General features: G+C 33.7%; 1 protein-coding gene across 5 annotated transcripts in view; it reads left to right on the forward strand.

The window, feature by feature from the left end:
- LOC118737949 (alpha-1,6-mannosyl-glycoprotein 2-beta-N-acetylglucosaminyltransferase) overlaps positions 1-12,895 on the forward strand; it is a 61,901-nt gene that overhangs the window by 4,649 nt on the left and 44,357 nt on the right. For all 5 annotated transcript variants that reach the window (XM_036468779.1, XM_036468782.1, XM_036468781.1 and 2 more), the window contains exons 2-4: positions 6,505-6,617; positions 11,630-11,761; positions 12,007-12,138. In XM_036468779.1, coding sequence (XP_036324672.1) covers positions 6,611-6,617; positions 11,630-11,761; positions 12,007-12,138 — 271 coding nt within the window. In that variant the 5' untranslated portion in view covers positions 6,505-6,610. The remainder of the gene's footprint in view (positions 1-6,504; positions 6,618-11,629; positions 11,762-12,006; positions 12,139-12,895) is intronic.

Raw genomic sequence — 12,895 nt, forward strand, 5'->3', positions numbered from 1 at the left:
TTAAATCTGGTTCCTGGTGCTAATGAATTAATTTGGGCGAGAAACCTCACCTTTTACCGATAGCTTCCCGCCGTTGATTGCCCACCTAGTTACGATCACGCGACAGCCCACTTTTTCCAGTTCCTCTAGAAGGTCGTTTACAACCACAATCCAGAGCACGACAGAGAGAACACCACCTTGCGGAGTGGTGATTGCAGGCGCCTCCACTCCGCCGTGACAGTTCTGTTACGAAGTAAGCTGTATATAAGCCTTATTTGGTTGGTCTCAACCCCCAGATTATGAATAGTCTTGACTATTGTCACAGGAATGACATTGTTGAAGGCCACCTCGATATCGAAGAAGGCCCCTACTGCATAGGTTTTAGGCGTGAAGGTCTCCTCTGACCACTCTACCAATGTGTGCAGGGCGGTATTCACCGACCTTTTCTTGCAAAAAAGTGACTACCCTCCATCCCTGGGGATGTATCCGGTCCTCACGCAATTCGCATAAATAGGAGCCAACCAATTGCACGACACCTCCAGAGCCCTTTGTAGCTATGCAGGTATGATGCCATCGTTCCCAGGCCTCTTTAATGGTCATGTGCCGATCGTCCAGAAGATAGAAGAAGTACAGGAACTGAAGTAAAAAATATCGCAAAGAAGTACATTTGACAGTACTTCAAAGTACGAAGTACAAGAGCGAAAAAAGAAGTACTGTACTTCCGAAATAAGTACGGTTGGTTACATTAGTCATGCTATATGCATTTGCCGGCATTAATGAATTTCAGTAATGGGGAGTTTACATGAAGTGATTTTACAGACAACTTTTAATTGCATGCAGAAGCTGCCTGCTGTAAATGGCCTTTCAACTAATCGCTTTCAATGACGTTGGTCAGCTGCCTACTTGCGTTCAACATTTGGTTCAACTAATCGCCTGTGAAAGTTGAATCATTTAAATTTCCAATGAGTCATACAGCTGCCTCAGAACCTATGGAAGGATAGTACGGGTCGTAGTACGGCAAGTAGTCCTCCTTTTCTCCTGACCTGATTTGGTCAAACGCACACAGGATTTGGATTCAACGATGTCAAAAACATGAGGTACACCTAGTCCTTTTTGTGTGCAGGCTTAGAGGGGTGAGAGGTCATGTGTTATCCATGCAAAATACTTCAGTGAGCTACTGTATGTATTTCTGCGAATATAATCTTTATGAATATTCAAAAACCATTTACATACTTTAGTTTATAAAAATCACGAATGTTGAAAAGTGCAATGTAAACATTTAGGCTTTAGAACTAGTTTTTTCTTACACTACAATTTTTTAATAATCTCACGATCGTATGTTTGCGAGAAATCGCTCAATGGTACAGCCTACTATATAGTAATATGTACATACACACATACACATGTATGCACTTGTCGAGCCTTGGCTTCAAACAAAAAACTGTATCAAAACATATCAACACACACCATTGTCCCCATTGTCACTAGTGTCACTAGTGTCACTAGTGTCACCCGTGTCGCCAATGTCACCAGTGTCGCCAATGTCACCAATGTCGTCAGTGTTGCTAGTATCGCCAGTTTCACCAGGGTCCCAGTGTCACCAGTGTGGCTATATTATTTTATATAGAAGAGCACCGCAAACGAAATAGGCAGATTTCACCATCTATTAAAACATTGTTTTATATTCGTCGAAGTCAAAGACTTCCGACACTGGTACACCGGTGACACTGGCAAAGTGCGAATAGATACTCCCTCATTCTCACTATAGGAGCTGTATAAACTGTAAACTTTAAACCCGTTTTTCTCGAGTTCTTGATTTTTCGGATTAAGGCACTTTGGCATTAAAGAGATACGATATGTATTAAACGTGTATTTACGAACATACTTATAACTTTCAATTTTTTGCTAAGTCCAATTAGATATTTCAAGCGCGCGAATTCACTTAGAAATAGAGATTCTAATTTCCACAGCCTACGAGATGCTAATAAAACGTGCAAATATTTAGTAGAGTTTTTACTTAAAAAGTATGTACATACGTATATAGCCATTTGAGTACTGTATACCGTTGTTAAATATACGTATGTACACATAAGTTTTTTAGTATATATTTTCATGTGTACATTAGGGTAGTAAACAAAGTTTACCTACCGCTAGGATTGTTCTAAATGGAAAAAACACCCGCATTTTTTTTTGTTTAAAAAAAAACTGTTTAGAACTTCCTCAAAGTCTCTTCCGGAGACTTCCAATAATAATACCCAATTGTTTATTTTACAATTTTTCAATGCTAATAATTTTTAAAAAATCCTTAATATTAAAAAATGGTTAAATAAACAATTCTGTATTGTTTTTGGAGTTTTCGGATCGAAAAAATATTCATTTTCAAGAATTCTATACCATTTCTACGAAAAAGTCTTCTTTCCCCATATAAAATAGTACATGGAAAACGACTTTGAGGCAGTTATAGATCTCAATTTTTTTAAATAAAAAAATATGGGTATTATTTCTTCCCATTTGGAAAAATCGTAGGGTGTGAGAGCTTAACATTTAAACCATTTTCTCCTCCGCATGTATATTTTGCGACCCTAATGTTCATGCATACATGAATCACATACCTACATATGTAAGTAATTATTTCGCGCAAAGTTATTTACATACTCGTTATTCTTACTTAGCACTTTTTAAAATATATACCTGGATATATGTACACAAGCAAATGTGTAGATTGTACGTGCCTTAAAAATTAGCTGTTATTTTTAATGTTGGCTGGGCAAATATACATATATACATATGTACATGCTTGAATATAAATCTGCTACACTTCGTGACACTTTTGTTAACATTAGTCAAAGATTACATAGGTAAAGGCCATTTTAAGTACAGTCCCAACAAAACTGTAAAGGTTTGTTTACTAATTATGTAACTGTAAGCTTAAATGGGAACACCTTAAAAGATTAACTGTATGGATCATGACGATAAGGCATATTGCTCATTTAGTGGAGCAAATTACAACGATATTTGCCGATTATGTCTCAGAAGAAAGAAATTTGCCTTCCATAACTTACATTCCACAATAGCTAAATAACAAAACAGCTAACTTTCTTATGTCCAAGTCTTGACCAAAATGTACGATTTCGCGCAAGAAAATTTTAATAGTGTCGTAACTGACGACTTTGCCAAAAAAATTTAAAATATAAAATTTAGTTTTTTATTAACGTTACGGCACCACTGCGCTGCCATAATTTCGTTCAAAATAATACATGTTAGAAATGAAATATTATCCGGTAGCTATCCGGCTTACCAGATTACCGGATAGTTTCTCATTATTATTCAAAGTTAAAGGATCTTTCTTTGTGACAAATTTTGGCGGATTTTATTTAAAGGTGGAAAAGTAATAATAAAACACAAAACAAAAACTTGGAAAATCGTTCAATTATTAAACTCATTAAAATTAATACTCGAAATTAAAAATTGGTGAACAAAAGCTAAGTTTTCAGCGCAGTAGGAGATTTCTCTTATTTTCGCAAACCAAGCTAGCTTCGGAAAAGAGCATTTCGCTATATGAGCAAATCTCACGAGTTGTTACATTTTTCGACAAAAACGTGTTTTGGTCGAAGATACCAACGCGAAATTGCATTTCAATGGAAATTTTCAAAAGATATGCTAAACAAACTTACATCCCAGGCTCATAAAAGCGAGGTAAAAAAAAGTAAGTGCGCCTGGGCCACACTAGAGAAGTGAAACTTACGTTACTTATTTATTTTGTCTCATAACCAATGTATACATACACACATCTGCTTTTGCTTAAGGTTATATTTTTTCTCTTTTTTCTATCTAGATCGCTACCTTTACCCCTGTTCGTTTTATTAACATTCATGTTATTCTGTTATTGAATATTTAAACTAATAAAGAAACTGTTTGTGGGTTTTTGTTGTTGAATTTCACAAAATAAACCTATTTAAATACAAAATATATTGTTTTATTAGGAATTTACTGCGAATAAACAACCAATTTATCAGCTGTTCATGAAACTTGCAAATTATTACTGGAAAAGCGTTCGCGTACTTTTTTGCAAATTTTTTCTATGAGAGCGAATTCTTAGAAATAAAGTTAATGGAGAGTTTCTGGCAAGTTACTGGATAATTTGTAAAAAAACACAACTTTTGTTAGTTTGGGGTTGAAATATGTTTTTGCAATTTCCAGAAACATGTTGTAATTGGTATTGACGTTACTGTTGCCAACTTGTGCTTTTCGTATTAAATTTAGTGGTTTTCTTTATTCAAAACGTGCAAATTTTAGAGTTTAGTGATTGGTGCGTCTTTTTGGTGCTTTTAGTTTTAGTTTGAAGACACCAAATCTGTAAATCCTAACAAAAAGAAGGCAAAATTTATAGAAATCGTAAGTTTTGTAAGAAACTTTACTAAAATTAAAACAAAATCATGTCACAATGACAATCATAAGCGGGAGAGCATATGTTTACCAACAATATAGAGAATAATAAAAAATCGGGTTGGGTTTGAAGAGTAGACAGCTTTTTTGACACAAAAATATTTTTCCCACTATGCTCAAATAAAACACATTAAAAAGCAAAATTCAATTTCGTTGTGTTTTAGGTGTTAAGCGGTCGGAAAGGCAGGTTCTTTACGTTCTTTTAGTTCACAAGATCATAAGAGACTGCAGAGTAGATTTAAACTACCACATAGTTCATGAAACTTGATTTCTGGTTTTTGCTTTCGTTTGATAGGAATTGTAGAAAAAATTAAGCAAAACGAAGAAAATTTGAACATTTAAACAATCAGGAAAAAATAATATAAGCGAAACGGCAACGCTGGACACAACGGCAAATTAGAAAATAAGAACAAGAATCTTAACGTCGGAAATTATAGAAAACAGAATAAATTCGAACGTCGAGCAAAAAACATTGATTTTTATTAATTTGAATCGGCATCCCTAAAATACAACTTTTCATGCATACAAAGTCCCTTAAATACTCCAATAAAGCTTTGGTGCTTTTTTCGAGAAAAAACGCGATTTTTCTTGGGTTTTAGTGCTTTTTCAAAATGAAAACTTGGCAACGCTGATTGATGTTGTTGTCGTTTGGCTTTTGCTGAAAAATCGTAATTTTACCCTGAAGAAATCGTAATTTCGGCCAAAAACCTCAACTTTTTATTTATTATACTTTTTTCAGAAAACAAAAAATTTAAACAAAATTACATAAATTACATACACTAAATATGGGGAAATAAATATAAGGTGATGTCACTTACATAACGTCACCTTATCTGCATGCCAATTGCGGCCATACATTTGAGGGTAGTAGAAAAAGGGCGAAAAGATTAGGATTAGTTTTACTACTTTTTGGGTACTATTTCCAATACTGATTTTTAATTAATTAAAATTAATTAATATGTACATATGTATATCAGTGGACTCCACACCAGTTAAATGAAGCTTGCCTCCATAAAATTTTTTTGCTGTAAACCAATATACATAACTAAAGTGACATTTTTCCGCTCGAAAGAAATTCTTATTACGTAATTTTTATTTTTTCGATCAAATTTAATGATTATAATTATTATTCAGCTTTATTTTTCTACCAGTAGTAGTACTACACACATATGATGTTGGTTAAAACTTAAAAAATAATAGTAGAACATATGCAGTGCAGTAAAACAAATTTTGTCTGTTATTTTGAATTGTCACTTCCGGATTCATACGAATGAACTTTTTCTTTTTATTAGATTAATGACGCGTTGGAATTGTTATCATATCCCACAGGCGAGGTACCAATTTTGGGACTGTACAACTCTATTTCGGAGTTTGAAGTAAAAAAAATTTAAGTGCTAAATTTAGTTCCAAAATCAATTTTATCTTTAAAATTCTTTTCTATGCAGTAAGGCTTCCAATTTTCTGTTCCGCGTGAGGGTTGTCCCGCTGAGGTTGGCAGCAAGGCCTGGCAAAGTGGTACACATTCTTTAAATTTATTTAAAAGTGTGAACGAAATCTTGTATCTCCCTTAATAGGGAGTCCACTACCCCGCCCTCAGGGCAACCCCTCCCAACCTCAGCCATGGTCAGCAATTTCACACGAAAAGATTCATGTTGCCTTATTTCTTCCTTTTCAATCTCAACTCCAAAATACTTTCAATTAATTTCTTCGATTTCAAAGCCTTTAATTTATTTTGTTGTACATATCGCACACGATCTTCAAAGGTGACACAACTCAAAATGACACGTTTCTTAGCACATGCTAATTATATAGACAATCGAGACTGTACCTTAGGGGTTTTTCAACAAATTACAACAAAAGATTTGCTCCAGCTTTTGCTGGAAAGTAAATAAAAGCTGTGTGCACATTTTTAATGCATAATTTCGAAAATGCCAAATTTTGAGTTGTGTCACTTTTAAAGATCGTGTGCGATATGTAAAATTGTATAATATGGCGGGGTATATACATATATATGTGCATACCTAAGAATGTGTGATAAATGGAATTATTTATACTAAATTATTTTTCGATTCTTTCTAGTCACCGAATTGATGATTGCTAAGCGTACAACGAATTATACATTGGGCTGTAATTAAACACAAGCCCAAGCAGCAGCAACGCTAAAGCGGCAGCTGCAAAATCAAAAATGAGGGGTGAGTATCTTGTGCGAGATTTGTAATAACCAGGGAACGGATTTTATGTAAATTGCCTTTTTTTCTACTCGATAATATATATATAATATAATCGATTAAGAATGTCCACGATTTAGCTTTCCCTGATTCCATATATACACATTTGATGTTGCCTTTTTTTGCCTTTTTTAAAATATTTGCCTTTTTTTGCCTTTTCTACCTTTAAAAAAGTGATTATAGCATTTACAATTTTTTTTTTTTTAAGATTAAAAAATATACACATGCCCATGCGGCTTATAGAAGCGCAGGGACCTCTTGCCAAATTGGTGTTGGAAAAATTCAAAGCCGTTTTCTCAGCTAACGTAGGCTTAGAGAAAATAAGGGATGTGGATAAAATTGTAAAGGACGATGAAAACGCTCTTATTCCTGATAATATGAACGTTTCAAACGTTCCATATTTAAATTGAGCTCCACTTGTATCAACCAGAGTTGTGAAAAATGCATTAAATTTTTTAATGCATAGCATTTTAATGTAAAGGAAAAAGATTAATGCATTAATTTTTGATATTTAATGTAAATGAAAATTTCAAAGCATTAATTCCGAAGAAATAATGCTAATGATTTTTTTTTGTGTATTAAAATTAAAATGTTTAAATGAATGTATTGCAATAATTTATTGCATTAAAATTATAACAAGCATTAAAAACCCATTAACTAATTTTATGTTGAAGTAAAAAACCTTTGCTGACGTTGAGGGTAGAATTTTAAGGTCAAAAAAGATAGTGACGGACGTTAAGGCTAGTTTTCACTATGTCAAGTTCAATGGCATTTGTTGTTAAATAGGTAAAATCACATTGTCAAATGGAACTAAAAAACGGTTTATTGATTGATTTAGATCAGAGTAGGCCCTCAGTCGTGTACATGCGTTGCTAAACTGGCTATCTGTCCGTTTTTGGCTCATACTTAATACATATATGTAATCGGTATGCATCAACAACCAACATAAAAATCTACGAAAGCACTCTGCGTTGCATGCACGTTGGCTTTCATTTTCATAAAACATCTAACAATGTTTAGAAGAATTTTTCTACAAATACACATAATATAATGAAGGTGAAAAAACTATTAGTAATTATTCCAAGTCCTTCCAAAAGAGGTTATTTATATTTTACTAGAAAAAAATTTAATGGTTTTTAATAATGCAAACGAGCAAAAGTATTAAGCATTTTAGTGCATTAAAATTTTTTCATTAGCATTAGCTTGGATAATTTAATGAAAAAAAAATTCCATTAGCATTACATTTTTCAGAATTAATGCATTGAAATATTCATTTGCATTGGTTTAAATACCATTAATGCATTAAAAAATTAATGCATTTTTCACAAATCTGGTATCAACTTACGTCGAGCACACATTTAGTACATTGAAATGAAAATGCTGCCAGAAAACTTCAAAATGCATCTTGTGGTTCAATGTTACTACAACTATACAGATTAAAGTTTTATGAGTTAGAAACTCGAAAGGATAAAATAGTCAAAGATTCAAAGTACAAATTTTTCATATTATGAAAAGTTCATAGTTTTTCTCTTTTTACTTGTAATATAAACATTTCTTAAATAAATGTATTTTTTGATTGTTCTTCGTATTTTCTGTCTTTTTTTAGTGCCTTATTTTGCTTTTTTTGCAATACCTAGTGCATTTTCCTACCTTTTTCGCTATTTTGTTTTGCCTTTTTTTTGCCTTTTTTGCAATACCTTGTGCCTTTTCCTGCATTTTTCGCTATTTTATTTTGTCTTTTTCAGCCTATTTCGTTATTTTATTTTGCCCTTTTTATAGGTTTTTAGGTCCTAAAAATCCGTTCCCTGGTAATAACGTAGCCATCATTCGTTCGTTACTTTGGTTCATACATAGCTAATGCTGAGTTTCAACCAGGCAGTGGCGGATCCAGCGGCGGGGTTTTGGGGGTTAAACTACGCGTCAGTCAGTGGCGGACCCACGGGGGGTGTTTTTATATGGCGCAGATGTATGTATAATATGGCGTCTATGTATTAAACACCCCCGTGTGCCCGCCACTGACTGACACGTAGTTTAACCCCAACCCCCCCCGCTGGATCCGCCACTGCAACTAGGCATGGAATTACAAAATTTTTAATGACAATGCTGGGCATTAAAAAAGACCCGTGCCATTACGTTTATAAAAATAGTTTTTGGTCCGTATGCATAAAACCTAAGCAAATGCTTTTTCCTAAAATTGCATACCTTTTACCCATGATAAAAGCATAGTAAAGTAAAACCGTTCTCTCAATGCGTCGGCCATGATTTTTGTTTGAAGTTTGCCAACATTTTAAAATCGTATAAAATTGAGAGTAAAAAAACGGAATTGTTCAAAGTTGTTGTTGTTTGAGAATGAAAATGAGAATGTGTGTGTGAGTTTGTGTGTACTAGGGCTCGTAAAATTATCCGACTATTCGACTAATCGGTTAACCGATTATTCGATTCGTAACCGTTCGCGTGCTTATTAGTCGGTTAATGGTATTCGAATAGTCGCCCGCCTTCGATTATTCGAATAGTTGCTTTGCTTCGACTACTCGAGCATTGTAGCAAATCGAATTTCAGTAACCGAACTTTCATTGAAAGTTCTTTGACAAATGAAAAATTTTTTTTTTTAAATATATACATGCACACATATGTATGTATATTCAGATACAAAAATGAGCGGACGCAAAAGGAGCTGGGTTTGGGATTTTTTCGAAAAATCAGAGGACGAAAAGGAAGTAACATGTTCCATATGTGGTGCAGTTTTGTGCTACAATCATCCACATCCTCACTGAACAAACATTTAACAAAAATCCATAACAAAAACTCGCGAAAATGAGAGGTAGGTATTCATCGGCGTAGCCAGAATGAAATTTGGGGGGGGGGGCTCGACCCTATTAAGCTGGCATTTCAGGGTACTATTTTATATATATATAAGGAAAATTTGAAAGTTAGGGGGGGCTCGAGCACCCCCCTGCCCCTACCTGGCTACGCCCATGTAGGTATTGCTTTAGCCATTGTCTCTAAAATACTTCGCAATAACATTTCAATAATTAGCGCACATTCTTGCAAAAAAAGTTTGCCTTAATTTTGCTCATGCAATCTTATATATGTACTACGAATGTAACAAGACTTCATATATGTATATGTATCTGTAAATGCAAAAAAAACTCGAACTTAAAATATTCGATTAACCGAAAATGAACGGTTAGCCGAATAATCTAAAGTGAACGGTTATCCGAATAGTCGACAGCTTTCGACTACTCGAATATTGCTAACCGATTAACAGTAGTCGACTTCAGTCAGATTCGAATAATTCGGTTAATCGATTATCCGAATTGCCCGAGCTCTAGTGTGTACCCAGTAGAACTTGGGATCATCGTTCGATTGCTCGATGAGAACTCCTTTTACCAGTCTACGATTACTCCCCATTGCTCCCTATTCTTTTGTGTATAAGCGTGTTATTTTGTATGCTCCCTTTAACACGTGATGTCCTAGGAGGGCGAGTTGATATTCTCAAAAAAAAACCCCTCACAGATTTAGTAGTGAGACTACATTAATATTAAACGTGCATTTTAGAATAACTCGTTTATTTTATTTTCCGCATGTTAATCATATATGTACATACATACATACATAAATATATATTCACAAATTCATAAAAGATTGGCAAAACGGTGAAACACATATACATACATACACATACATGTGTATGTTTATAATTTACTAGTCCAGTGGGCCGAGGATGGCTCCCTTTGCAGAAGTAATTGCAAGTGGGATCAGTTCTTGACTATCGTGCCGTCACTCATGTGCTTTAAGTTTACATAGAAGGTAATTAGGGTTTATGTCACCCGTTATGGGTAGGTCTTGAGAAAGGATAATTGTTTTAAGATCGCAGAATCGAAAGCGATGACTGATGCAGCATTAATATAGAATTTCTGATTCTCTGGACGACAGCCAACATAAGGATATCGACATTTTAAACCTCGTTTTCATATAGAAGTTGGACAATCTGAAAAATATTTTACTTTTGTAAATAATACGCAATATGTTGATTAAATATTGCAATACGTACCGAAAGATGTATGTATTTAAATTTATGCCGCATGTTAATTTGTATAAACGCGTGCTTCCATTAAATCCCTTTAAGATTTATTTTATACTATTTTGTTTGTTTTTATTTGATAAATTATTCAAAATCACAAAACTTTCTTAACATTGAAGTGTGTATTGCTCCCATATAAAGTAAAGATAATACTCCTGGATGTATCACTTTAGGAGACATCGCTTTTTGCTCCCAAATGAGTTATAATGGAGTAGAGATCTCTCTTATTGCTTTGAAGAAATGTCAAAAGGAGAAGTCTTTTGTTAGTAACATAGAAAGATTTCTTTGATTGCTCCGAACTGAGTATTAATGGAGTACAAAACCGAAAAATCTCATTTATTATTTCAAATCATGTCTCATGGAGCATTATTTTTTTGTTAGCTTCGGGAGACATCGCTCTTTGCTCCTAAGCGAACAATAATGGACACCAAAACTGATAAATCTCGTTTATGGCTCCGCGATCATGGCAAAGGGAGTACTCCTTTATGCCTCAATTTGGGAGTTCTCTCTTCAGGTTCTAGTGGGAAGCAACAACAATTTCGAACAATTTCATTTTTTTATTTTCACTTTTATATGATTTTAAAATGTTGGCAAACTTTAAAAAAAAAAATCATGGCCGACAAATTGAGAGAACAGTTCTACCTTGCTATATTTTTATCATGCGTGAAATTTTAAAATCAAATTGCTTGCAAACGTCAAAAATTTGAAAAATTCCTCAGCGGTTCTACCTTCCTATTTTTTTTATCATGCCTTTTACCTAATTTGTTCAAATAAATTTTTTCACATGGCATTTTCCAAATGGCATACATTTTCTGTCATTTAAATGCCTAGTGGAAATTCGGCATAAGAGTTTTCTAATGGCATTTCTTATTCCGTTAACTTTATTTTACAGTTCGTAAAATACCCTTACCGTTGCCAAACACGGGATTCATGCATCGCAAACGAAATACCTATTACATACGTGGAATTCTGGTGGTATCACTCGTGGTATTCGTACTAATGCAGCTGCATGTATTTAACTACAGTAAGTATACATTTACATGTAAATATGTTCGAAATTTGGGGGGGTTTGTATATTACATACATGCATTCTTATGTAACGGTGCATCTTGTGTCTACTTATGATTTATTACGAGTACATGTAAGAAATATGCATTTGCATGTACTTTTGCATACGGCAATTGGATTTGTATATACATACATATATCCCTTTTTATGCATACATACATATGTAGATCTGAATGCCTTTCTTTTCGATTTTTAAAACAGCTGATTCTCGTGAAATGCCGATGATTAGTGAACCAGCCAACGATTCAATAGATGCGATGCTCTCAATGGTGCCATCAGTTTTGCATAAGTTTCTAACGCCCAAATCTAGAAACCACACAGCAGCCGCACATAGTAAGTTTACATACATACATACATAGATTTAGGTTGGTAAAAATCGAGACATTTCTAAAGCATCGAATCCGAACATACAATTTTGTTTTTAGATTAAAAAGACATCAGACAGTTTTATTTAAAACAAAACGAAGAGAAAAAAAACTTGAAAAATTATGGAAAAAAAATTATACACTCATATGTATATGTATACGGTGGCGAGAATGTAAATAGGTAATACCATTTAGCAAGTTTTGGCTATTTTGCTTTGTTCAATTTTTATTATTTCATATGAAAGTATAACTTATTATGTTAAAAATACAAACACGTAAATCAAAATTTCAAACTTTGTAGAAAATTTTAAAAATTCTACGAATTTTAACACACGTTGACTTACCATTGATTTTTGGCAATTTTTTTCGCGCATTTTCTTCCATACAAAGTGTGTTCCAAAAGTATTAAGTAAGTATGGATAAAATGAGCAACACCTTCCACAAAAAAGTTTACAAAAGTCAACGGTAAGTCCTAGTCATTTAAAATTTACACTTTGAATCAAATGGGCTATAAAACTGCATACTCAGAATGCTTCAAGAAATCTATCTAATTAAAAAGCTCAAAATTTTGATGAAAGTTTGCCGAATTTCGCTAATTTTTGTACAAGATTTTACTTACATAGTATTTCACTTTCATAAAAAAATAATAAATATTAAATCATCGCAAGGGGAATAGCCAAAAAATTCGAAAATGTCTCTTCCCTATTTATATTTCCAACACTATA

Source organism: Rhagoletis pomonella, unplaced genomic scaffold (genome assembly GCF_013731165.1).
Source record: "Rhagoletis pomonella isolate Grant_MI unplaced genomic scaffold, Rhpom_1.0 Rhpom_scaffold_00004, whole genome shotgun sequence".
Lineage (NCBI taxonomy): Eukaryota > Metazoa > Arthropoda > Insecta > Diptera > Tephritidae > Rhagoletis > Rhagoletis pomonella.